The sequence below is a fragment of the Aplysia californica genome, unplaced genomic scaffold (genome assembly GCF_000002075.1).
Source record: "Aplysia californica isolate F4 #8 unplaced genomic scaffold, AplCal3.0 scaffold00441, whole genome shotgun sequence".
NCBI lineage: Eukaryota > Metazoa > Mollusca > Gastropoda > Aplysiida > Aplysiidae > Aplysia > Aplysia californica.
In genome coordinates this window covers 120331-148046 of record NW_004797711.1, presented here as the reverse complement: position 1 = coordinate 148046, position 27716 = coordinate 120331, and the positions used below count along the sequence as shown (strand labels likewise).

Below are 27716 nucleotides of genomic sequence, written 5' to 3'. Positions count from 1 at the left end.
TTTGAAATACGATGAAACAAGAATAGAAGGACGGAATTCATTGGTGGAGGCAGAGAGAACTAAACACCTTGGACAAACGGAAAAACTAAATCCACACAGATCCAGCTCTTGACTTCTGCCAGTTGTAAGATGGACGCCTTCACTAGTCCCAAGACACAGCAACACATGTTCAAACTGTCATTTATATACATGTGAGGCAGCGTGGTGGAATCAGGCTCTCGTCAAAATAATCAAAGTGAAGAAACTTGGATTTTTCCGCAAGTTTGTGAATTTTTATCAAATTTTTTTTGGGGCCCAACACCTTTCATGCCCATTAAAGAACTCATTTCTCTGTGGATTTTTCTGAAAAACGTTGATTAAAGGCACAAAAAATGCAAATTTTCAGTTACCACGGACTCTTAAGCTAAGGAAATAGCTAATCTTCGGTGGCCATATGATTTTCTCACTAATTTTACCTCTGAAAACGAGTGAACCCCCACCTCCTTCTTTCGCAAATATCTCGACTTGTATTCAAGATAAATGGATATTTTTTTCATCAAAATAAAGACAAAGTAAACAAGCTTTAAGATGATACCAATAACTCTACATGTCCAAAAATTGACGAGCGCCTGATTCCTCCACGCTGCCTCACATATATCGTGGTGAAATTAGGCGCTCGTCAACATAACGACATTGGAGAAACAGGCATTTTTTCTCCAGTTAGGCAATATATTTCTAATTTTCCTTTTTTCTGGCTCAACACACTTTAGGTCAATTTTAAAACACAATTCTGTGCGGCTTTTATTGAAAAACGATGGTTAAAGGCCCAAAATATGTCACTTTTCAGTTGTCAAGGACTCTTTAGCTGTCAGAGTTACTCAACTTTGGCGGTCATTTTCTCGCTAATTTCACCACTGAAACCAGGCAACCCCCACCTCTTCACTAGCAAATATCTTGAATTTTACTCAAGATAAATGGATATTTTTTTCATCGTAAGCAAGACAAATGAACAAACTTTAACTTTAAGATGATACAAATAACTCCATATACGATTATATGTCCAAAATTTGACGAGCGCCTGATTCCACTGCGTCATGACACATATAGATTTATACAAACAGAGGAGACTGCTGAAACCGAAATGTGCCGGACAGCAGCTGTATTTTCTGCCAATTAGCCGTATTTGTGGTTTAGAGTAGAAAGATTGCAAAATGGCACAGAAAAAAAAAATCAGGGATTTTATTTACTTTTGGTTTACCACAGTTTTCGGATTAACCATGTTTGGTTTAAGCAGAGTCCACTGTACACAGTTTTGAAGAAATGTTATATTTCAATAACCAGGCAGTATTCAGTAAGCATATTAATCATATTACCACAAATACATGACGAACTGACCAAAAACGACAACAGATCATAACAGATTATAAATAACTTCTTTGGCACAAAACCAAGTTCCTCGCCACAAGACATGCGGGCATAGGGACGAAAACAAAGACCATCAGGCTTTAGGGCAAAGCAGCCAAATGTCTCGGGAGGATTTCAGTCAAAGTATAGCAGCAAGTACCCATAATTTAACATAGAGTTTGCATCTCCCAACACATCCGTGTATACACACAAACCTGTCCCCACGGTTTTATGAAAAAAAAAATTCTTAAATTATGCAAACTGAGCCGAAAAATTTGAAATTATGCGATCCTTTTAATTTCAACAAAGAATGATAAAGGAAAATAATCTCACATTATGACAAAAAAAGATCAAATTTGTCTAAATTATGCGGGGTGGGTGCATAAAACCACGGGGACAGACTAACACATAATTCTTCCCCACGGTGAGAATAAAGCAGTGTCAGTGTATCCAAGAACCCACTCAGGTCTACAAGATCAGGGAGCAGAGTCTCACAGGCGATGAAACACGTCATGTCCAACCTCTCACTCTCAAATTTGCTACTAAAAACCCCCACAAAAAACCCCACTCAGACGTTAATGCTTATCATACATCGGTCAGGTTCATCAGGCTCACCACAGCATCACTCGGTTGTTTACTGTCATGACAAAAATCTACCAATCAAGCCTCTGCAAATTCCACTCATCTATAATCAAACTGTTCTTGTTGACTGCTTGGATCATTCACTTCTACTAGGCACTTTTCTAAAAAATTCAGATTGATTAAATAGAACAAAAAGACACACCAATGGATAGAGCCTGGGACACCGATTATTATGCTTTTAAAATTTTTTAGATAGCTTTATTAGTTCAAAAGTTATGGCCAATATTCATCGTCATTTTTCAGGCAAAATTGGTCCATTTTTAACATAGGAAACGCGTGACCGTCATTTTAGAGTCTCCAAAAACGTTTGTAATTCAGCTGCTAATCTACCAAATTTCGGCAAATTCAAACCATCTATAAATAATCAAATTGTTAATATTTACCGATCTGATCATTCACTTCTACTCAGTTTGGTGTTTATTTCATCACAACAGTGTAGGAGCACATAAGGAAGTTTGTGATGCACGCTGAAAACTTGGGAGGACAAAAAGGCAGGTACAAACGAGGAGCGGAGCAGCCTTCCCAGAACACACGACGAACGAATCATCTACCGGGTGATCGGACCGGCTATCCCCCGGGGCAGTTGAACTTTTCCAGGAGAAGCAAAACTTCCACTCTGTCCTCTACACAACAAGTAGTTCAAGTAGGCACGACCTCTCCATGACCCTTGGACCAACAAATCATTGACCTAGTGAGAGTTGACTTACGAATCACCGACCTTGTGATCCCTCCGGAGAATTGACTTATAGGAGAGTTGACTTACGGGAGAGTTGACTTACGGGAGAATAGGAGAGTTGACAGCGTGGTTTCATCACATAGCGACTTCGAAGCCGACTTTATAATTTCTAACATTTTGGGAGCATTTCTTGTCAAAATTCAGACCTGTCTTTGACTTAGCGTACGAAATGGATACCGGTAATTCATTATCCATTTGTCAAGTAGAAAAAAAATAGATTGTATTTTGTGGGTCGGCTGGTCTTATTACAAGGGAGACAAAAGTCATGATGTCTACCATGTTGATCGACACCCACAGAAATGAACATGTCAGACTTTGGACGATCTGATCAGGTTGTGCCAAAATCTCATTATTTGAGGAAATTTGACCCGAATACTCTTCATCATTCAGTAAATCACCATACACAATCAGGAGGAAGAAAATTGTATAAAAGTACACGAGACATAAGGTTCACGAAAAAGATTTTATCATATCACAGATTGCAAGAATACTCATAAAGAAACAAAAAAAATCCCATCATGCATAAGAACCGAAGTCTTGACAAGCCTAAGGTATGCAAATCTCATCAAGACACACCTCCCCAACCTCACCTCCCCCCCCCCTCCACACCCCCCTTTCACCTCAAAGGTAACCAGATTCTCAAATTTAGCCCTTTCTCCTCCTACAGAACAAGTAGCATACAACTGAGCACTGTGGCTCTATATATATGGACGTTATCTACACTTCATAATAATAAATTGATAGTAGATTGGGGGGTGGGGGGGGGGGTGGGCATGAGGCTTTGGCATACAGTCAAAAACGTAGACCAAGAGGTTGAGGGATTGCTTAAAAAAAAAAAGAATTGAAGTAAAAGAAAAATTTCTACGCCGAACAATACGTCCTTTCAATTTCAGTATGAAGTCAAAAACAAGAGACCCACCATCCCTTTGCATGCGTGTACACAAAGCAACATGTGGAAAAGATTATGGCAAGGACATGATATTTTGACACCGAGTCATTTAGACCTGTGCTTGCCGACGTGGGCGAGATAGCCCGCTAGAGGGCACTTCGGTCACTTTGGTGGGTCACGGCGGTTGAGATCACCCAGGATAGTGACTGGGATCACCCAGGATAGTGGTTGGGACCACCCAGGATAGTGGTTGGGATCACCCAGGATAGTGGTATCACCCAGGATAGTGGTTGGGATCACCCAGTAGTGGTTGGGATCACCCAGAAGTGGTTGGGATCACCTACGATGTGACAATGCCCCGTTGGAAAATACATGTAGGTAGGAAGTGTGAAAATGTTAGCCTCATGATAACAATAATAAATAATAATAACAACTGCATCATACAGCGCATTATATCCACACCCTACAGCAAGCTCTGTATATTTCACAACTAGTAAAGATGGAGAAATTGGCCGCTGGCTGTTAAAAAGATTGACAACGACAAGCGCTGATTTTGAACCACCAAGATTTCCACACCAAGCGATGCCCCATGCCTGTATGTGGAACCTTTCCACTTTCACAAAAATTGCATCCCGCACCCCCTCCCCCCCGTCCTTCTTAACCCTTCCAGCCCCAGTCATTTTTGTATACTTCCTAACCCCAGTCCCTGCCAATACAGCGGTATTTAAGAAAAAGAGGCATGCATTCAAAAAATTCATGTAGTATCTTTGTAATGAGGTTTAGATAATGACATATAACAATGTTTAAGGGTAAATGAACAAATATTCTGAAAATGAAAGTTTGATTAGGTTCACTAATTTCGAAAAATGCGCAAATTCCGTACCCCCTGAAACTGAGAATATACGCTCTCGGGACTGGGAGGTACAAGCACTGCTGAAAATATATGTGCATGGGGCTGGAAGGGTTAATAAACAAAAGAGAAGACAAACTCTCCTTTATCTGTATCCGTATTCCGTCTGGTAGGGGTAATCGTCCGGATCTCCGTTGAGGTAGTTTCCGTATTCCGGCCCGTACGGGTCCAAAGCTCGCCCATACGGATCCACCTGGTGGCCATCTTGTACGAAGCCAAGATGACCTTCTGGCCGGGTGTACGGCTCTTCATCGTATCTGTGAACATAGCAGTTAAGTTTTTGCTTAAGTAAGCGTTTTACGGCACTTGCAACACACACAGGTCATATAAGTGCTGAAGATTAGAGCCATTACTAGATATAGTAACATGCAAATCAAAGAAGGATGAGAGCCCTTGTTAGGAAAGAAGGAGCAAATCACACAAGAGCACCCTCAAATTACCCACCTTGAGAACATGCACTGAGCATCTCACCAATGATTCAATTGTAATAATAATAATTATTATTAATAATAGTAATATTTATAATTGTAACAATAATAATAATAATAATAGTATAAGTAACTGCAGTTTTGTATAACACATCTCCACTCTACTTCATGCTCTTTTGCGTTTTACAAATATAAGATAAGATACATCTTTGTTGTCCAGATCCTGGCACACTGATTTGGTGTTCCACCACACAAACACACACACACACGCAGGCACATATGCACACACACACAAACATGCACACACACGCAGGCTTACAGTCACATGCATAATATACATGAACAGTTATCTAAACAATAATAATCTTAAGCTAGATACATACTACATGTTATTTTGAAGCAAGTTCTAAGGTCATATGAATACTTATAACAAGATGGTTGATTCAGAAGGAGAATTTTGATGGCTGATATCATGACCTAAGCAACGCCCAAGAACGCTCAGACATTGAAAAAAAAGACAATGAAAAGAACTGGTTGTGTTATTCTTCCCAAGCTGGTACCCACCCGTAGAACCTGGAGAAGAATCACAGAAATAGATGTACAGAAAAGTGGGAAGACATGGAATAACATCAAGAGGCTAGCCCAGGATAGAGAAAGGTTGAAAGTGTTTGTTCGTGGCCTATGCCCTGGTGCAGGGTGAGAAAGTGTATGTTCATGGCCTATACCCTGGTGCAGGGAGAGAAAGTGTTTGTTCGTGGCCTATGCCCTGGTGCAGGGTGAGAAAGTGTTTGTCCGTGGCCTATAGCCTGGTGCAGGGTGAGAAAGTGTTTGTCCGTAGCCTATACCCTGATCCAGGGAGAGAAAGTCAATGACGGTGATGACCCACCCGTAAGCTTGTTGAGTGTAGAAGTCGCTGTAGAGGCCGGCGTCGTCGATGTACTCTGGGGTCAGGTGACCGTCCATCATCATGCTGTTGTCAAAACCCTCTGTGACCACCAGACAGAAAACAACCAAAGTTTTAGTTTTCGTAAGAGTTTTACGGCACTTGCAATAAAATGAGGTCATATAAGTGCCGAAGATTAGAAGTGTCACAAGAGAGTAACAAACACACAAAAAAAATACGGAGGAGAGATAAAGACGATAGATGTTTGATAGGAAAGAAGGAGCAAACCACATCAGAGCACCCGCCAACCACTCACACAACCAAAGTGAATAAAAGCGAAAACTCGAGGGTCACAAAAGAGCATGAAAATACACTATGATAAATATTACAAATTGTCAATGTGCTAGCAAAATAGCACATCTCATTTTTGCTACTTTGGAAACGTATTTAATAATAACTTTTTTTTTTTTTCAAGTTTTAGTAAGCTGGGTGTCGAGCAATATTTCCTGAAAAAAATGGAGGATAGACAAATGATCGCACGATCGCTCGTTACTAGATTTAGTTTTAGTTTCAGTAAGGTTTTTACGGCGCTATCAACTGCACAAAGTCATATGAAGTCCAAACGGGGAATCAGGCTTACTCTGCTCACCTCTCTAGTCTCAACAGCACAACGTCTGCTTCGATTAACAAGGCACCCTGGAAACAGCAGTTCACAAGAGAGTGACAAACATACAAAAGAAGTAGAGGAAAATGACGATAGTAAGGATGAGGAAAGAAAAAGCAGCAGTTCCCCATATGTTGTTCGAGCACAGTATGTGCATGACATTTATAAATCAGCCCATTTACAATTCTGCTATGCATAAGAACAATATGTGAAGCGTGCTGACAAAATGAGCTACTTTTCGGATTCAAGCCTTAAATGGAAATAGATGCATCACGCTTCTAGGTGAAGTTTTTACAATTTATAAGTATGAAATAATAAAGGCATGGTACAGTTAAAGAAAATGGGATCAATAGAAAATCTACAACAAATTTGACCCAAAAGTGTTGATTTCTGGCCAATATCTCCATTTGTGGATTGCGAGAAGTAACTCATTTTGTCAGCACGCCTCATATATGTCAGTCTGAAAAATGACACAAGACACCAGAGTTTTACATTATTCATTGGACACACAACGCGGAAAGGAGCATTGGAGAATATTTTAACAACAGGCAAGTTTGATGGAAAGAGAGGCAGAGGCAGACAGAGAGAAAAGATATTGGACAAGTTGACAACATGGCTGGGAACAGCAAGACTGACAGACAACATCGCTGCAACACAGGACAGAGTGTCGAAAGTGGAGGTCCACGATCGCCCACGCCAGTCGGCAAGGCAGCGCGGACGAGTAGACAGAAGTGGACTGACCGTAGAAGAGGTCAGGCCGGTCCAGTATGTCGGCGTCCTGGAGGTAGGGGTCAAGGCCGGGCTCGTCGGGGTACATGTAGCCGGGGTCGCCAAAGCCGTCGAGCTGGCGAGACTCCACCATCTCCAGCCACTGAGAGTTGTGCCAGCGAAACTTCTCCAGCTGGATCTTCTTGGCCCACTCCTCGTCAAATTCCTACAGCAGGAAAGACAAGATATGATAAGATGTTTTCACCTGTTTTATCAGTTTCCAAATTACTACAGCAGGCAAGTCAGAAAAAAAAAAAATTAAGATGTTTTCATCTGCAAGTAAACCCCCCCCCCCCCCCCCCAAAAAAAAAAAACCCCAATGTTTTTATCTGTTTTATCAGTTTTCAAATCCTTACAGCAGGCAAGTCAGAAAAATTATTTAAAAAAATAAAGATGTTTTCATCTGCAAGTCAAAGGAAAAAAAATATGATGTTTTCATGTTTTATCAGTTTTCAAATTTCTACAGCAGGCAAGATTTTAAAAAATTATATGATAAGATGTTTTTATCTTTTTTAAAATCAGTTTTCAAATCCTTACAGCAGGCAAGTCAGAAAAAAAAAATTAAGATGTTTTCATCTGCAAGTCAGAAAAAAAAAAGTCCAGAGTCTGACATTTCTCAAAGTCTGAAGTGACAGCAATCACATAAGAGCCTGTTACCATATATATAGAGACATTTGTCTCGATTTGAAACTGCAGCAATCATATCTAGCACAGTCACACAGACATCTCTGTTGGTTCGACTTTTGAACTTACAGCAATCATGTCCAAAGTGTTGTCACAAACGTTTCTGATCTCGGCGTTCTTGTCGTGCATCAGGTCAATGAGATAGGCCGGGGCCTCTGGGACTGGGTCAAGGCGGAGAACCAATCAAATCAGGACATTTCATCCATAATTTATTCATCTTTTCAACAAGCAGTCTGTAGCAATCTGAACATGATGCTTCGCCTTAGAGGGTGCTACTTGTGGAAGAGTGTATTTGCATGAGTGTGTGTGCGTGTGTGTGTTTGTGTACTGTTTGTGTGTAAGCATGTGTGTGCATATGAGTGTGTGTGTATAGTTTGTGTGTAAGCGTATGTGTGTGTGTGTGTGTGTATGTATGTGTGTGTGTGTGTACAGTTTGTGTGTAAGCATGTGTGTGTGTATGTGTATGTGTGTGTGAGTGTTTGTGTGCATCTGTCTGAGGGTGTTTATAAGTGCCTGCACCAGAATATGCATATATGTGAGCGTCTAAGCGTATATTTGTCATTTATTCATCAGTTGTGAGCTTTCACCTTCATCCCAGTGCCAAGTAGCAGTATTTATAAACTCGCTGCAACCGTTGGCTATTTCCATTTGATTGTAAATGTTTTTCGCCCTCATCCACAAAATCCAGATCATCTTGTTGTCTGGTTACTTCGACTCTGCCTGTCAAATCCAATATGGACAAAGTGGGAAAACAGTATTTCAGAAGCAAGACGGAGATACTTTATTAAAAAAGCGCTTCTTCTCATGAAAATCAAGTCATGCCTTTGGCATGGAAAGGCAAAGAGCCTTATCAACACATCACAAAGGCTGGTCGGAAACACTGTACAAGACAAGGGGAACAGTTGTATTCTAAACAGGGGAAAGGGAAGAAGAAGAAGAAGCAGAAGAAGAAAAAGGAGGAGGAGGAGGAGGAGGAGGAAGAGGAGAAGGAGGAGAAGAAGAAGAAGAAGAAGAAGAAGAAGAAGAAGAAGAAGAAGAAGAAGAAGAAGAAGAAGAAGAAGAAGAAGAAGAAGAAGAAGAAATATAATCACAGAGTAAGTCTGTCCATTCATCAACTCTTGAGTCGATCAAGTCTGAATATTCAAGTTCCTCGCACGACCAGTAACAAAATTCCACAGACACATCCTATCAGGTAAAGATAAGATAAGATAAAATAGTATTTATAAGATGGCGTAAAAGTAAAGGATACGAGTTTCCTTGATAATGATCTCTCTGGTTGCTTCGTGGAAGATCATCTGATAAAACACGTACACAATCTGGCACACCACTTCATCATCCTCCTGTTTGGCTGTCAAGTAAAAAAAAAAAAAAAAAAAGAAGAGAAAAATTAACCCATCATAGGCGCTTTTGTCATAAACGAGGGCACATCTACAAGGCAAAAAAACCCCCAACCCACTGTAGACAAAGTGACATGTAACCTCAGTCAGACCACAGTTCAATTGTTAGACAATTTGTGAGGCGTGCTGACAAAAGAAGTTTCTTCTCGCAATCCACAAATGGAAATACTGGTCAAAAATCGAAACTCGGGTCAAATTTGCAGATTTTCTATTGATGTCATATTCTTTAAGTATAACATGCCCTTTGTTATTTCATACTTATAAATTGTAAAAACTTCACCTATAAGCGTGATGTATCTATTTCCATTGTGCTCGAATCCGAGAAGTAACTCATTTTGTCAGCACGCTTCACATTAACTGACTCGAAAAGCAATGGATGGAAATGTCGCTCTATATCTCATTCTAAAAAAGATTTATGGAGTCAAGTTGCAAAAACTAGGAAAACAGAAAAGTCAAGAAAGAGCCAATAACTTTCCAAGACTGATTCAAAATGGAGGATCATACGACAAAAAAGAAACATGTCCCCCCCCCCCCCCAACTGCCACTGTTAATGATCCTCCCTTTGGGGGCAATTTTTTAAAGACGGCAAACATAAATTGAAGAGTCCACGGAAAAACAAGCATTGTCACAAACGGAAAATTGTGAGGGTGTCAATTTTAAAAGCTTGCGGACTCATAACTTCATATGTGTCACGACGCAGTGGAATCAGCTTTCAGTCTTTCAGCCGGGGTATTGTATCCTTCTCAGCCTGAGTCAGCCCACCTCCTAAATGATCTGAATTATGTCATTGGCGTACACATCTGTTTTTTTTTTCTACCAATGAAGAAAATTGTATCGAAGGGGATGTTAAAAAAAAGCACGCACAAAATTTTTTAAAAAATAATTAAAATCTCACCGCTGAGTAGCTGTATCAGCTGGTGTATAGTGGCATGATGTAACATGGTGGCGTCGGTGACCTAGTGGTCAGGCTACCGGACTCATAATCGTGAGGTTGTGTGTTCGGGGGTTCGAGCCGCGGGCCCGACGTTGTGTTCTTGGGAAAGGCACTTTACACAAATTTTCCTTACTTCACCAAGGTGAGAATGGGTACCCGACCATAGACAGAGAAAGATCTTGTCAGTATGTTAGTGTTTTAGTGCCTATAAATGGCCGCTTGCACTGTATGCTTCCCAGGAAGTTGAGTTTGTTTCAGAACGCTCTCAGGTCTGCTGGGGTAATAGTACAGATTGTGAAGCGCACAAAGCTTGCTGTTGAGCGGGGATTGCATTATACAAATGCTATCTATTATTATGATATTACAGTTCCACTCACCATTGAGTAGCTCTATCAGCAGATGCTACATGTTCCACTCACCATTGAGCAGCTCTATCAGCAGATGTTACATGTTCCACTCACCATTGAGTAGCTCTATCAGCAGATGTTACATGTTCCACTCACCATTGAGCAGCTCTATCAGCAGATGTATGATGTTGCTCTCGGCCAGCAGTTTGGCACAGGCGTCGTCGCTGCACACCGTGCCCACCAGGATGACCACCTCCAGCACCACGTCGTCGTCTGCCGCTCCTGGATCACACACCACACCAGAGCACAAAGACTATTTACTGATTGGTTGCAAACAAATGTAGCAGGAGAAATGTTTAAAATCCCGAAAGTCTATTTTCGATACGCCTACATTTGTCCGAAAAGAATCTTAGTTTCGATTTTCCGAACAAAAACTTTGTTCAAGTCAGATTTGGCAAAATTCAAGGAGTTATCAAGGAGGTTCCTCAAATTCAAGGAATTTTCAAGGAGATTTTTCCTTGAATTGAATGCAAGTTTAAGGAGTTTTCAAGGACTCCTCGAATTCGAAGAGGCCGCAGGAATCCTGTATATATATATATAAAAACATGTAATATTGCAGTCAGAGACGACAACAGACAAAAAACAGTCCTCAAAGATGCCACAGGAACCCTGTATATATATAAAAACATGTATTATCGCACGGAGAGACGAGGACAGACACATAACAGTCGCGTGACTGACCAGGCTGCAGCTTGCCCTTGATCCAGGGAATGAGGTCGTACTCCTTGAGGATCAGCTCGTAGTCCAGGTCCGGGATGGTCAGGTTCCCCAGGATGCCCAGGCACTCCAGGCTGAAGTCCTCGTTCTCACACTGCAGGATGTGCGTGCACAGGTCCGAGATGTAATCCTACGCAGAAAAAACATTTCCAACAAAATTTTTAAAAAGCAGAAAAAACATTTCCAACGAAAATATTTTAAAAACCCGGAAAAAAAATGTCCAACAAAAATACAAAACGCAGAACCAAATTTCTAACAAAAATCAAAATCCGGGCATCGCATAATGAAAAATTTCCAACAAAGATAAACTGTGCATCACATGAAGAAAAAGGTCCAACAAAGATCGCAAATTGTGTGTCATATGAAGAAAAAAATTCAAACAAAGACAACAAACCGTGCATCATACAAAGATAACGGACTGTCATGTCATGACGTCATTCGACATTTGTGAGTCATCTTGTTGAAATCAGGCACTCGTCAAAATAATGAAATCTCAGAAACTGACATATTTCCACCCGACGGCCAAATTATACTGAATTTTCTATTTTGACTCAACATCATTTATGACCATTTAAATAAAAACTTCTGCATGAATTTTGCTGAAAACACATTGATCAAAGGTATTTTATTCAAATGTTAATTTTTGGTTTCTAAGGATACTCGAGCTTTAGAAGTCACCAAACTTGTATGAGGGAGCACGAGGCAGGGGTAGGCCACGGGAAACATGGAGGAGATGGGTGGAAAGGGACATGAGAGAGATGAAGCTCACTTGGAACGAGCTTGGAAGGATGGCCCAGGACAGAAAGAAATGGAAGGAGCTTGTATGTGGCCTATACCCTGCCAGGGGTGAAAGGATGGCCCAGGATAGAGATAAATGAAAGGAGCTTGCATGTGGCCTATACCCTGCCAGGGGTGGAAGGATGGCCCAGGATAGAGATAAATGAAAGGAGCTTGTTTGTGGCCTATACCCTGCCAGGGGTGGAAGGATGGCCCAGGACAGAGATAAATGAAAGGAGCTTGTATGTGGCCTATACCCTTTCAGGGGTGGAAGGATGGCCCAGGACAGAGATAAATGAAAGGAGCTTGTATGTGGCCTATACCCTGCCAGGGGTGGAAAGATGGCCCAGGACAGAGATAAATGAAAGGAGCTTGTATGTGGCCTATACCCTGCCAGGGGTGGAAGTCATTGATGATGATGATGAAACTTGTATCCCACTCAGCCCCGGTTGGCTATGACAGGCAGGATAAGAAGCCCGTCTCCCAAATCATCTAAATTGTGACGATGCGGGCGTAAAAACACTTGCATTACAAAACAAAAAATGTATTTTAACAGTATCCACCCACGAAGCATGCACAGCGCGCAACCCCTATCCCCAAGAACCAGGATACAGGTGCGGTACACGCTATATCACACCGCCGCCAATCGGCGCCCCGCGGGGGCACACAGTTAAACAAGGGAAACCACTCACAATGAACAAGTTCTTGGTGGGGCCCTGGTGCTGGGACAGATTGCGAATCATTTTCATCAGGAACGGATCCTTGAACTTGAAGGCTCTCTTCATCAGCATCTTCAGGCCGGGGCCCTCACAGATGATCTGAGCCGTGCGTTTGTTGGCCGCCAGGTTGATGCACAAGGCCAGGAGTTCAAGGTCAGGGTCCTCCGGGCTCTCCAACAGCATTTTCATTGCCTGGAAAACACAGCACAAATAGGTCAGTGTTATCAAACGCACTACTAAGATGTTTATGCAACCACTACGCTTCCCATTGTCTGCAAGCAATATGGAATTGACTGATCATAAATATCTACAATACAATAACAGCAAAAAGCCTACCTGTTTCCCCTTTACACAACTGAAGACTCACATTCTGGTCATTCGAGGAGCTGTTTTGAGCCACTTTAAAAAATAAACGTAAATTCAGAGTACAGATTTTTTCACTAATTTTATTTCAATCCATCTGAAACCCCCCCAAAAAGGCAGGCACCAACATGCATGCTGTGAAATAAGAAAATTCCAGTTTCAGATGTGTATAACGGAAAAAATGTGCGGCAATATTGCCTTTCGTCTGCTGATCAGACATATATATGGGAGGCATCATGGTGAAATTAGGCGCTCCTCAAAATAATTAAATAGAAGACAACGACATTTTTTCGCCGGTCTGGCAATTTTTTTCAAATTTCTGTTTACTGGCTCAACATCTTTTATCTCCATTTAAAAACACATTTCTGCGTGGATTTTACTGAAGAACGTGGATTTAAGGCACAAAAATGTTTATGCTCAGTATCCAAGGACTCTCAAGCTATGAAAGTTACTAAACTTTGGAAGCCATTTTCCCACTAATTTTACCTCTGAAACCAGGCAATTGCAAATATCTTAACTTCTGTTCAAGATAGACGAGTATTTTTTTTCACCAAAAGCTAGACAAAAAGGATAAAACTTCAAGTGATACCAATAACTCCATATGCTCAAAAATTGACGAGCGCTTGATTCCGCCTGGCCGCAACACATATGTCCGCTGTGTCCTTAAATAGTTAACCCTTCCAGCCCCGAACACGTATATTTTCAGCAGTGCCTGTACCTCCCACCATCCCAAGAGCGTATATTCTCAGTTTAGGGGCCACAGAATTTGCATGTTTTTCGAAATTATCAAACCTAATTAAACTTCAATTTTCAGAATATTTGTTCATTTACCTATATACTTTGTTATATGTTGTTATCTAATCCTCATTACAAAGATACCACATCACTTTCTAGAATGCATGCCTCTTTTCTGAAATACTGCTGTATTGGCAGGGACTGGGGTTAGGGAGAGTACAGAAATGGCTTGGGCTGGAAGGGTTAAGGAGCCATTCACCATGGGTATACAGTCTGGATAGGGTTAAGGAGCCACTCACCATGGGTATACAGTCTGGATAGGGTTAAGGAGCCACTCACCATGGGTATACAGTCTAGATAGGGTTAAGGAGCCACTCACCATGGGTATACAGTCTAGATAGGGTTAACTCTTTACGCCCTGAGTTTTTTTCCCACCGTTTCCCTGAGTTTTTTCGACAGTCACCTAAACCTGGTGCACTATGTCTCATTATAACCCCAAAAGCTTGCCTCCAACTTCTAAATAGCGGGAACAAAGGCTTAGTCATTACTAAAAAAATTTGTTTCGGAAATAGTTCTGAAAAACAAGCAAAAACTAGTACTAGATAAAACGAAACAGTTGTCACTAGTACTGGACGCCCCTAGCGTCTGATGGGGAACAGGGTTATTAGTGGCGTCAGTCGCCTTGTGGTTAGGCTCTCGAACTCGCAATCGTAAGGTCGTGGGTTCGAATCCCGTCAAGGGCCCGACGTTGTGTCTTTGGGAAAGGTACTTTACACAAATTTTTCTCACTTCACCCAGGTGGGAATGGGTACCCGGCTCTAGACAGCGAAAGATCTTGTCAGTTTGTTAGAGTTTGAGCGCTTAATCAGCTGCTTGCACTGTATGCTTCCCGGGAAGCTGAGAATGTTTCGGAGTGTTCTATGGTCTGCTGGGGTAATAATATAGTGTAAAGCGCATAGAGCTTGCCGTTAAGCGGGGTATGCGCTGTACAAATGCTATTTATTATTATTATTATTACCGCCGGAGGCTCTCAGCGTCCGATGGGGTTCAAAGAGTTAAGGAACCACTCACCACGGGTATACAGTCTGGATAGGGTTAACACATTACACCCTAACTCGCCCGCGAATTCCCTTACGCGCTCCACCCTGACTCACCCTTTAGAAACGAAAGTCTCGCCTTGACGAGACTCTGGGGCCGGGATTTTGATTTGCATAGTATAGCAAAAAGTTTCTTCTTTCGTTTGGTACTGAAACGAAACTTTTCTGGCCAATAGTTTTAGTATTAGAGCTGATCGAAATACGATCGCGTTACCGACACTTCGAAAGTGTCTCGACTTGTTGAAAAGCGACACAATTGAGTTCGAAAATGGAAATAACGATGGATTTGAGCAAAAACGAGCATGTGACAAATCAGATGGCTCAGATTTTGATGAAAATGTTGTAGGAAGAGTTTGGGGCGATTCCGATTGATCAGACGGAAAAAATAAAAAATTTAGATCTAGGGCCCGACCGCGAGGCTGAGAGTGAGAGTGACGGGTCGGATACCCCGATTGAACTAAAGTTAGTACATTTCCAACAGTTTGTGCATACTTAAAGTTATATTTTTCTGAAACTACATTCAGCTTTCTTTTTGACTTTTATTTTTTCAGGATTTTTGGAATTTGTTTAGTATTTTTAAAATGTGTTTTTTAAAGGCTTGTATTCACGGGAGGTGGGTTCTTTCCCCTTGCTTAGGATCTACCAATGGACTTCCCGTCCAGGCCCTTAGGATCTAACAATGGACTTCCCGTCCAGGCCCTTAGGATCTAACAATGGACTTCCCGTCCAGGCCCTCAGGGTGTAATGTGTTAAGGAGCCACTCACCATAGGTATACAGTACAGATAGGGTTAAGGAGCCACTCACCATAGGTATACAGTACAGATAGGGTTAAGGAGCCACTCACCATAGGTATACAGTACAGATAGGGTTAAAGAGCCACTCACCATAGGTATACAGTACAGATAGGGTTAAAGAGCCACTCACCATAGGTATACAGTACAGATAGGGTTAAAGAGCCACTCACCATAGGTATACAGTACAGATAGGGTTAAAGAGCCACTCACCATAGGTATACAGTACAGATAGGGTTAAGGAGCCACTCACCATAGGTATACAGTACAGATAGGGTTAAAGAGCCACTCACCATAGGTATACAGTACAGATAGGGTTAAAGAGCCACTCACCATAGGTATACAGTACAGATAGGGTTAAAGAGCCACTCACCATAGGTATACAGTACAGATAGGGTTAAAGAGCCACTCACCATAGGTATACAGTACAGATAGGGTTAAAGAGCCACTCACCATAGGTATACAGTACAGATAGGGTTAAGGAGCCACTCACCATAGGTATGCAGTACAGATAGGGTTAAGGAGCCACTCACCATAGGTATACAGTACAGATAGGGTTAAGGAGCCACTCACCATAGGTATACAGTACAGATAGGGTTAAGGAGCCACTCACCATAGGTATGCAGTCGGTGTAGGTGAACATGGACTTGGCCTTGTCCTCCATGCTGATGTGGTACAGGATACACAGCACCAGCTGCTGGTGGTTCTCGTTGTCTGTGCACACACACAGACAAACAGTTTAGTTTTAGTAAAGTGTTTGACGCCATTTGCAACACAAAAAGGTCATATAAGTGCTGAAGATCAGAGGTGTTATAACGGGGTGCCCACTACGGATGGGATCGGCCGATCGGGCCGATAGCCAGACTTGGTTGCTTCAAAAACAAACTTGTTTGTTTTCCGTTTCACGCTATTGAGTTGTGCGATCTGCCCGATTCAGCCGTAGTGGGCAAACCATATTACAAGAGAGTAACAAACACAAAAAAGAAGGAGGGGAGATATGTTTTAGTTTTAGTAGAGGTTTTACAGCGCTCGCAACTGCATAAGTTCATATGAGCACCAAGGGCTGGATGTCCACAGAGAAGTCCTTACAGGGAATCAGACTTACTCTGCTCACCTCTTTAGCTTCAACAGTACAAAGTCTGCTTCGACTATCAAGGCACCCCAGAAATAGCCGGTCACAAGAGAGTGACAAACATACAAAAGAAGTAGAGAAAAAATGAAGAAAGTAAGGATGAGAGAAGAAAAAGCAGCAGTTCCCTGTTGTAGTTCAGGCACAGTTATGAGCATGACATTGTTGAATCAGCCCATTTACAATTCTGCTGTGTATAAGAAGGAGAAATGTCTCCCCTTTGAGAATGGCCTACAGACACTTCAGTCAGTGGCACCGCCCCGGGGGGAGTAAATGGTTTTACGGTACTTGCAACACAATAAGTTCATATAAGTGCTGAAAATTAAAGGTACATGTAACAAGAGAGTAACAAACACAAATAAAGAAGGAGGGGAGATAAAGACGACAGATGTCCATACAGAAAAGAAGAAGAAGAATCACACCCGAGCCCCCGCCAACCACCCACAGGACTGCAACAAAGAAGAAGAAAATCACTCACTGAGCAGTCCCACCAGCTTGGGCAGAAGTCCAAACTTTACAATCTTGCTGCGGATGTCCGGGTCGAAGCTGAGGTTGAGCAGCAGCCGGATGGTGATGTTGAGCAGATCCTCGTGGTCGCAGGGGATCAGCTTGGTCAGCTTCTCCACAATGTTCAGGTCCACCTGCCCACGACACCAAGCTTACATTACGATGGGTGCTGACTAAAAATAAGTACAGTACTCAGAGGTAGCGAAAAAGCGTTCCACCCACTTATCAATTTTCAGATTTATTGCGCCCCCCCCCCCCCGTTTATTATTTTTCAGATTTTTTTCGCAACCCCCGCTCCTTATTTCACACTCCCCAGCTTGCAAAGAACGACGATCATGTAAAACACTATATATCTAAAATCTAGATATTTTAATGAAACTTCTTTTTTTTTGTTGTAAATGGCAAATTACCCCCCCCCCCCCCCCCCCGCCCGGATGGTGATGTTGAGCAGATCCTCGTGGTCGCAGGGGATCAGCTTGGTCAGCTTCTCTACAATGTTCAGGTCCACCTGCCCACAACACCAAGCACACATTACGATGTGTGCCGACTAAATGGTCGCTTTTAAGCACAAGGGAGCTATTCCGAAAAATGCTGTTTTGACAAAAATCGAAGGTAAAGTTTTCCGGACCCTTGTTCAGTTTCTTTGAAAGACAAGGAGAGTTTTCTCTATAACCAAACAAATATATACACACCAATGAAACCAAACTTGTCCTATAGGTAGGGCAATGCCCACTTTCGGAGTAGGTCAATATTTCTGGAAAACCCCGGAATCTGGGTTAGCCCGCTTGTCCCCAAAAGCGACCAAATAAATACAGTACTCTGTATCTACCAATCTTGAGCTACGACAATCACCATTTCCTTCTTGTTCTCAATGAAGATGCTGAGCTTCTTGAGGAAGGAGACGACCAGGATGAGCAGCTCAAAGTTCTCGCGGCCCAGCGTGCTCACCAACATGCGCACGATTCCCTTGTTCCTCATCTTGAGCTCCACGCTCAGGTCCTCCGCCAGGTTCAGCAGAAGGTAGTAGGCCACTGGGGGATGGCGGGGTAGGGGGGGACATGGGGAGACACAGATAGTTAAAGCTCAGTTATTAACTCAGTGGAGACAAAGAGGGACACACCTACTGGAGATGCTTGGGGGGGGGGGGGGGGGGGGCACACAGATAGTTATATATGTAGTTTAGATTATTATTATTACTAATTTACCTCTCAGCAGCTGCTCCTGTTTTCTGACCAGGCCCTCGTATTTCTTCTGACTTTTCTCGTAGTCTTCTTTCAGCTTGGAGCTGCTCTTGTCTCCTTCAGCTGTCACACAGAAAAAACAGGAAAAGGAAGCACCTTTAGTGTGGTAGAGAAAAAGTAAAAGAAATCACTGTTACTTTTTTTTTTTATTAAGCACACACACACAAAATATTCATTAAAAAACAACAATCAAAAGTAAAAGTAAAAATAAGAGAACAAATTATGCAAGATCTATGGAAAGTATAGAGCTAACAGGTGTTGACAAAAATGTTGATCTGTAGAGACAAATTGGTATAAGTCACTGTGCAAAAGTCGGAGAGTTTATGTTGGATAGTTGGGGAGATATTTGACAATAAGTTGCGCCACGAATTCCTGACCACACAAAAGACCCAGAATCTTTTACTCTTTTTTGTGCAGTTTTTTAATTTGTGGTATCCATTTAGTCGACGGGGTGAAAGCAAGAAGATGAATGAAAGGGGAAAGCAGAAAATCTTACGAGTGCACAGCCGACTCCTACGTCATTCCTTTCCTCTTATTTCACTGGCTTACAGAAAGTTGCGCCTCTTGCCATCCGCACCGTGCGTGTCCCACAACATGAATGCAAACGTGGTGAACTAGTCATGTGATGCGGCTAGCATCACTCCCCAACCCCTCCCTAAGTTCATATAAGTGCTGAAAATTAAAGGTACATGTAACAAGAGAGTAACAAACACAAATAAAGAAGGAGGGGAGATAAAGACGACAGATGTCCATACAGAAAAGAAGAAGAAGAATCACACCCGAGCCCCCGCCAACCACCCACAGGACTGCAACAAAGAAGAAGAAAATCACTCACTGAGCAGTCCCACCAGCTTGGGCAGAAGTCCAAACTTTACAATCTTGCTGCGGATGTCCGGGTCGAAGCTGAGGTTGAGCAGCAGCCGGATGGTGATGTTGAGCAGATCCTCGTGGTCGCAGGGGATCAGCTTGGTCAGCTTCTCTACAATGTTCAGGTCCACCTGCCCACAACACCAAGCACACATTACGATGTGTGCCGACTAAATGGTCGCTTTTAAGCACAAGGGAGCTATTCCGAAAAATGCTGTTTTGACAAAAATCGAAGGTAAAGTTTTCCGGACCCTTGTTCAGTTTCTTTGAAAGACAAGGAGAGTTTTCTCTATAACCAAACAAATATATACACACCAATGAAACCAAACTTGTCCTATAGGTAGGGCAATGCCCACTTTCGGAGTAGGTCAATATTTCTGGAAAACCCCGGAATCTGGGTTAGCCCGCTTGTCCCCAAAAGCGACCAAATAAATACAGTACTCTGTATCTACCAATCTTGAGCTACGACAATCACCATTTCCTTCTTGTTCTCAATGAAGATGCTGAGCTTCTTGAGGAAGGAGACGACCAGGATGAGCAGCTCAAAGTTCTCGCGGCCCAGCGTGCTCACCAACATGCGCACGATTCCCTTGTTCCTCATCTTGAGCTCCACGCTCAGGTCCTCCGCCAGGTTCAGCAGAAGGTAGTAGGCCACTGGGGGATGGCGGGGGAGGGGGGGACATGGGGAGACACAGATAGTTAAAGCTCAGTTATTAACTCAGTGGAGACAAAGAGGGACACACCTACTGGAGATGCTTGGGGGGGGGGGGGGGGGGGGCACACAGATAGTTATATATGTAGTTTAGATTATTATTATTACTAATTTACCTCTCAGCAGCTGCTCCTGTTTTCTGACCAGGCCCTCGTATTTCTTCTGACTTTTCTCGTAGTCTTCTTTCAGCTTGGAGCTGCTCTTGTCTCCTTCAGCTGTCACACAGAAAAAACAGGAAAAGGAAGCACCTTTAGTGTGGTAGAGAAAAAGTAAAAGAAATCACTGTTACTTTTTTTTTTTATTAAGCACACACACACAAAATATTCATTAAAAAACAACAATCAAAAGTAAAAGTAAAAATAAGAGAACAAATTATGCAAGATCTATGGAAAGTATAGAGCTAACAGGTGTTGACAAAAATGTTGATCTGTAGAGACAAATTGGTATAAGTCACTGTGCAAAAGTCGGAGAGTTTATGTTGGATAGTTGGGGAGATATTTGACAATAAGTTGCGCCACGAATTCCTGACCACACAAAAGACCCAGAATCTTTTACTCTTTTTTGTGCAGTTTTTTAATTTGTGGTATCCATTTAGTCGACGGGGTGAAAGCAAGAAGATGAATGAAAGGGGAAAGCAGAAAATCTTACGAGTGCACAGCCGACTCCTACGTCATTCCTTTCCTCTTATTTCACTGGCTTACAGAAAGTTGCGCCTCTTGCCATCCGCACCGTGCGTGTCCCACAACATGAATGCAAACGTGGTGAACTAGTCATGTGATGCGGCTAGCATCACTCCCCAACCCCTCCCCCCCCCCCTTCCTTCCCCGTCCCCCCTTCCTCCAGCCTCTCGTGGTGAGACAAGGACCACGTTTTGGCTGTAACAATAGCAAAGAAACACCTGCGCGCTGCCAGAAAGGCTGTATAGCCGGCTCTATAGTTTAGAATGTGAAGTAGATTTGTTCGAGTTTCGAGTGTTGTTTGTTCCGAGTGTTCGGGAACTCCGTAAAGTCGATAGAAAGAAAACATTGGGACTGAAACGGGACCGAGTATTTTGTTCGAAATAACCGAGAATTCGTGATTTTCGTGTTCAAGATTCATGGACTCTACTGTATTTGCTTCCTGGGCTCAGTACATATGCACAGCTTGTCGCAGCCGAATAAATCATGTCACACGCTCACTCACCAGCCTTTTTCTTCTTGTTGAGTTCATCTAGCCACAGCTGGTGTTTCTTCAGCTCGTGCTGGATGATGGTCATGCACAGCGTGCCGATCTTGAAGTGCAGGATGACTGCGTGGAAGCTCGAGAAGGAGGAGAAGCAGAAGAAGATGTAGATGATGTTGGTGGCCAGGTCCGTGCTGCGCTTCCAGTCCTCACGTAACATGCGCACCAGCGCGCTCACAACCGTTTCTGTTAGGAGGGGAAAAAAAAAGCAGTTGTGTAAGGGACGTAACAAGACTACAGTCCTTCCCTGTATTAAGGGAGATACCTCCGGTCACTTGAAGACATGCGTTCACCAAACAGGGCCATTATTAAAAAGGTGCCATTCACCTACCTCAGGACTAAGGTAAGCTGAAGGCAAATGATAGAAAAAAACCAAACCCCCCCCCCCAAAAAAACAAACAAAATAGGGCCATTATTAAAAAGGTACAATTCAACTACCGCAGGACAAAGGAAAACTAAAAGCAAATGAAACCCCCCCCCACCGGGCCCTTACAAAAAAGATACTAAACCAGTGGGGGGATTAAATAGCAGCACAAACTGACATGACACTTTTTTCACCAAGTTTTGACCGACCGTTTTGAAAAAGCTCCTCCAGGTTGTCCGGGTTCCGAGCCAGCTGAAGGATGAGGGCGCAACCTTTGACCTTCTCGGGCAGATCCTCGTACAGCATCTCCAGGTACTCGTCCACATCGTTGATGTTTGCCACCTCGTCGATCTCGGTGCCGTCGCAGAAAGCCGGGTCCTCCGGCTTGTCGGACAGTTTGGTCTTCCCAGACGCTGAAAGTCGATGACGAGCGATTTAGTCTCACATGATACCAGTTATGACAGATACACATTTAAAAGCAGAAATTGATTCAATAACGTTTTAAGCCCTGAGTTTTTTTCCACCGTTTCCCTGAGTTTTTCTCTACAGTCACCTAAACCTAGTGCACTATGTCTCATTAAAAACCCAGAAGCTTTCCTCCAACTTCTAAATAGCGGTAACAAAGGATTAGTCATCACTAAAAAACTTGGTTCAGGAATAGTTCCAGAAAACAAGCAAAAACTAGCACTAAATAAAACGAAACATTTGTCATCGTACTGGACGCTCCCAGCATCCTATGGGGTTTAAAGAGTAAAGTATATATATTTCACAACCAAATATTCCGCGCAACAGTTGTGGGCTGTCCTCCTTTCACCTACCCTATGAGCAGACTTCAAAATAACTTCTAAACTAATATATCCACACAACAAAGAGACACTTGGAACAACAGCCAACAGTGGAAGAGACATGGTATGTGTGGTTTATAATTCGCTGTGATCACCAGACAAGCCAGAATCACGTGAAATAAGTGAACAAACTCAGTGTAGCCTACTGAGTGTAGGAGAATAAGGGAGCACGGGGGGGTATATAAACATACGGCGAAGGTTAAACCGGCCTTCCGAGCCACGACTAAAACCTAGTCTGAGAAGGGATCGACACTACTGGTGGGTCGACACAGTGGACGGAGCTCCGGAATTGTATGACCCACACTCATCGTTCCCGGCTCGAAAAAGTGAGTATTGAAACCAACGTAGATAGACTAACGAGCAGAATCTAGGATTAGATAGCACTTATCCTCTCATTACAGTATGAAACATCTGTAAGTGACTTCAGTCTCCCTTATCATAGATATCACCCGAGTTTTTCGTAAAGATACAGGAGCTTTCTTCTGTCACTGTTCAGAGAAAGACAAGAGACGTGCACAATCTGAAATAGGTGGAATGTAATACGTTGTCGAAGATGGTGCCAAACCAACTTTAAAAAACAAACCCAACACACATACATACCTTTAGCTGGGGTCGTCTCTTTCCGGTTTTGTAGATAGTACAAAAGCTGCTCCACTTCGGGTAACTTGCTTGGGTGGATGAGCTTGCATTTTTCAATAATTTCTTTGGCTAAGGTGCTCAGATCACTATTTTCATGCAGACCTTTCACACGAATTCTGAAAGCATTTTAAAGAAAAAGTTTGATTTTTAAAAAAAATCTCCTTTCCTAGAATGTTTATGGAAGTACAAGACGGTCACAACCATTTCCAAAGAGTTTAGAGATAATTTTTTTATGGCTTGTTATCATGCTCAAGTAGCTTATCATCACCCTTGTGATCAGACCAGCAAACTCCTATGGAGTAAATTTTACTGGAGAAGCAACAAACTTACTCGGTTTTACCACACAGCGAGATAGTTCAGCTTTATTTCTGATGTTGTAGGAGCATCTAGCTAAAAATCCGACCTATCTTTGACTGAAGATTTGGATAGTCTTCTATCGATTACGAAATTTTTTTTGTTTATGTTATCGTGGGGAGAAAATAAGAATTCCATTCAGAGAGGTAATATGCAGCACAAACTCTATAAATCTATAAAAATGTCTCAAATGAGGATATATGTGTGTGTGTGTGTGTGTGTGTGTGTATGTGTGTGTGAGCATGTATGTGTGCATGTGTGTGAGCGTGTGTATGTGTGTGTGAGTGTGTATGAGAGTATATATATATGCAGGTGTATACAGGTGTATGAGTATGTGTGATATGTGTGAGTGTGTGTGTGTATGTGTGAGTGTGTGTGTGAGAGTGTGTGTGTGAGTGTCTGTGTCTGTCTGTCTATCTGTCCACATAGTATGTACACATTAAGTACAAAAATAATCTACATAATCAATTTCATAATGATTCTCATTCTCACATCTTCTGGCACTCCTTTCTTTCTCCCAGCATGGGATCTCCCATTTCCCCGAGAATAGTTGCTTCCAGTTCATAGTTCACAACAAGAGCTTTCTCTGTGGGATGAACATCAATGCTACCTCCCTTCACCTTTCTGGAAACAAACCAAAAAACAACAACATCAAAACATATTACTGGACTGGTGGAAAATCATTCACAAAACTCATTAGTCTTCACAGCAATCAGTGACAAAATAATAATAATAATAATAATAATAATAATAATAATAATAGCAATAATAATTATAATGACAATGTTGACAGCTGCAAACACACATACATATATATTTGGGACACCTGAATAGAAATAAAGGTCTTGAACGTCAAGAGAGCTCTCACATGCAAAATTGAAGGCAAACGAGAAAGGGGTAGGCCGAGAGCAACCTACTTAGGGAACGTAAACAGGGGTAAATTTTTTACTTGCACCCACACACAGATGTATTGTGATTAGAGAGCTAAACTGCCATAACTTTTGCTGTAGTACAGAACACATGTATGGCCACTCACTAAAACCCTTTCAAATCAATTCTTTTCGAGTAAATATCAATCCTAATAGCCAAAACAGCGAATCATTGGGAAATGCAGGGGGGCATGCCCCCCTGAAACACCCCAGATTCTTTTTAGGTCACGCCCCCCTGAAACCCCCCATGTTGTTAAAAATCAAGTCAAATATTCAGTATTTTCAAACATCAATAATTCAATAAAACTATCATTTTGCAGCAAAAATGAAAGCCATTTCGTGTTCAGCATGCAAATTACTACTAGAAAAAAAGTGTGTATAAAACGTGTACATGAGACGGGTGCATAGTAAAAAAAAACCGGACTATTTCTCTGAATGCTCGGGATAATAAATTTGATCTCTATTCCTCCAAACGGTTTCCGGTGTCGAGATTTTTTGGTTATTTTTTTTTAGAGATTTAGGCGTTATCTTTCATTCTGCCATTCTGCAAGGACTGGGAAGAGGCATTTTTTTGCATTGAATTCAATTTCTTCAAGAGCTAGATCTAGAGATTTTTAAATGTCTGAATATTCAGATAAAATTCAGTTGTGGTTGGGGCAACGTTCCGGACTATACTTCATTTGAAAATGCCTTCAAAAGGTACTGCGAGAAAACAGGACTGCCCACCCTTAAAACTTGGCAGCAACCTATTTGCATATAATCACCCCTAAAGCAAACAGTAAAATCCTTCATGCAAGCAACAACAAAAATCCCTCCATCCCCCGCGCCTTGTTTACACCTTACACACACACACACAAACTGTTTGGAGAAATAGAGTTCAAGTTTATAATCCTGAGCGTTCGGAGAAATAGAGCCGGCCAAAAAAAAACCCGAATGGGTAACGGGGAAAGATCAGGGAAATGGGGAAAGATCAGGGAAACGTAGCTTTTTTAAGAGCATCTGAATAAAGGAATGATGAATGGAGAACTACGATTGCCTATTGATGTCTGTCGCAGATCTGGCACTGGATGTGATGAGATGAGATATAAATTATATCTGTTCTAGATGATCTAATACTTAGACTTAGAATTAAAAGTAATTAAATTAGAATTTAGATCTAGATCTATCTGATATCATCATCAATACTTACTTACTTCTAGATCTAGATCTATGTAACTAGGTCACCTCTATTCTCACCCCGGGTGAGAATAGCGCAGGCCAGTCTTTTGGCTATTCTCACCCTGTGGGCGTTCACCGCCTAGATCTAGGCCAACCAGTGTTGCGTTCACCCTGAACCACAGAATTATACACTGTGATAACAGAATTGTAGAATTCTGAGCCATGAACAAATGTTCCATTACTACTGTTAGCCTAAAAGTGTGCAATTTTGTCTGTGGCGCAGTGGAGAGAGAGAGAGAAAGAGAGAGAGGGAGGAGTAGCGCGAGAACTTCCAGGCAAAACAAAATGGCGACCCGCGAAGTTCGGCCCGATTCGAAAAGTTAAATAGCCGTAGCATCTTTCTTGTAGACGACCAAATTAATTTATTTTTGTGTTTTAACATCATTTTTAAACTTTGTTTTGGTCAATTTGATCGTCCACAATGATAGACAGTGTTCTGAAAGAGACAGAGAGAGAGAAGAGGGGAGGAGTAGATCTTGCGAGAACTTCTGGGCAAAACAAAATGGCGACCCGCGTAGTTCGGTTCGATTAGAAAAGTGAAATAGCCATAGCAACTTTGTAGACGATCAAATTAGCTTACTTTTGGGATAGGCCACCTCTATTCTCACCCGGAGTGAGAATAGTGCAGGCGAGTCTTGTGGCTACTCTCACCCGGTGCGCGTTCACCAAATTTTGCATTCACCCTAAACCACAGAATTCTACACTGTGATAACAGAAAAATTGTAGAATTCTGTGCCTTCAACAAACGTTCCATTACAACTGTAGCCTACTAAAAGCGTACAATTTTGTCTGTGGGCAGTGGAGAGAGAGAGAAAAAGAGAGAGAGGAGTAGCGCGAGAATTTCCGGGCATAACAAAATGGCGACCCGCGTAGTTCGGCTCGATTCGAAAAGTTAAATAGCCGTAGCATCTTTGTAGACAACCAAATTAATTTACGTTTGTGTTTTAACATCATTTTTTAACTTTGTTTTGGTCAATTGATCGTCCACACCGACAGACAGTATTCAGAAAGTGACAGAGAGAGAGAGAGAAGAGGGGAGGAGTTGATCTTGCGAGAACTTCCGGGCGGGTGAGAATAGCCACTTTCTTTGGGATATAACGCAATTTTTTTCTTTGCTTTTATCAATTTGATCATCCACACCGATAGACAGTATTCCGAAATTAGGAAAAACAGGTCTTGTTTCACACCGGGTGAGAATAGCCAACGGTGGCAAGTCTCACCCGGGGTGAGAGGTCGATCGTATTTTTATTCTTACCCCGGGTGAGGATAGCCACTTCCATCATGTAACTAATAATAATTATGAATGTAGTGCCAACTAAATCAGCAAATTCAATTAGTATTATAATACAATACAAAGCCCTAGTTGTACTGGTAGAAACAGAACTGCACACACACGTATCATTAGTAGATCTAAACAAGAATCTAGAATCTAATCTACTCTACAATAGACTACACAACCAGATTCTAGATCTAATCTAGATCTACAGCTTCAGTGGGCTTCACTACAAAAGTACAAGACGAGACACTTTGCTGGTAGGCGTCCCTGGTAACCCGGGATGAATGTTAAACCATTAGCTCTGTAAAGATTGGTTACCGTTTCAAATAACGAGCATCTTCAGCTTGCATCATCATCTCGAAAAAACTGTGTAAATGAATCCTTCTCTGCTAAAATGTAGAAATTTAATTCTTTCACGTCCTTTGAAGAGTACGAGGACTATCACTGCAGTCGGCCATGTCAAAATATTTGGAAATCTCTAACCAAATA

General features: G+C 42.1%; 2 protein-coding genes across 2 annotated transcripts in view; both read right to left on the bottom strand.

Moving 5' to 3' along the window:
- The window catches only part of LOC101849949 (alpha-tubulin N-acetyltransferase 1), a gene marked incomplete in the record, with an annotated part of 361461 nt that overhangs the window by 277793 nt on the left and 55952 nt on the right, over positions 1-27716 (bottom strand).
- Positions 4484-27716, bottom strand: LOC101851212 (kinesin-associated protein 3). The gene is made up of 17 exons (XM_005104905.3): positions 27546-27716; positions 24297-24428; positions 23412-23566; positions 22176-22379; positions 21564-21788; positions 20498-20596; positions 20145-20323; positions 19638-19800; positions 16539-16639; positions 12912-13130; positions 11407-11572; positions 10822-10947; positions 9237-9335; positions 8057-8142; positions 7277-7469; positions 5875-5974; positions 4484-4817 (listed from the first exon to the last, which is right to left on the bottom strand). Exons 1-17 carry the CDS (start codon positions 27581-27583, stop codon positions 4646-4648), a joined length of 2457 nt encoding a protein of 818 aa, XP_005104962.1. The 5' UTR covers positions 27584-27716; the 3' UTR covers positions 4484-4645.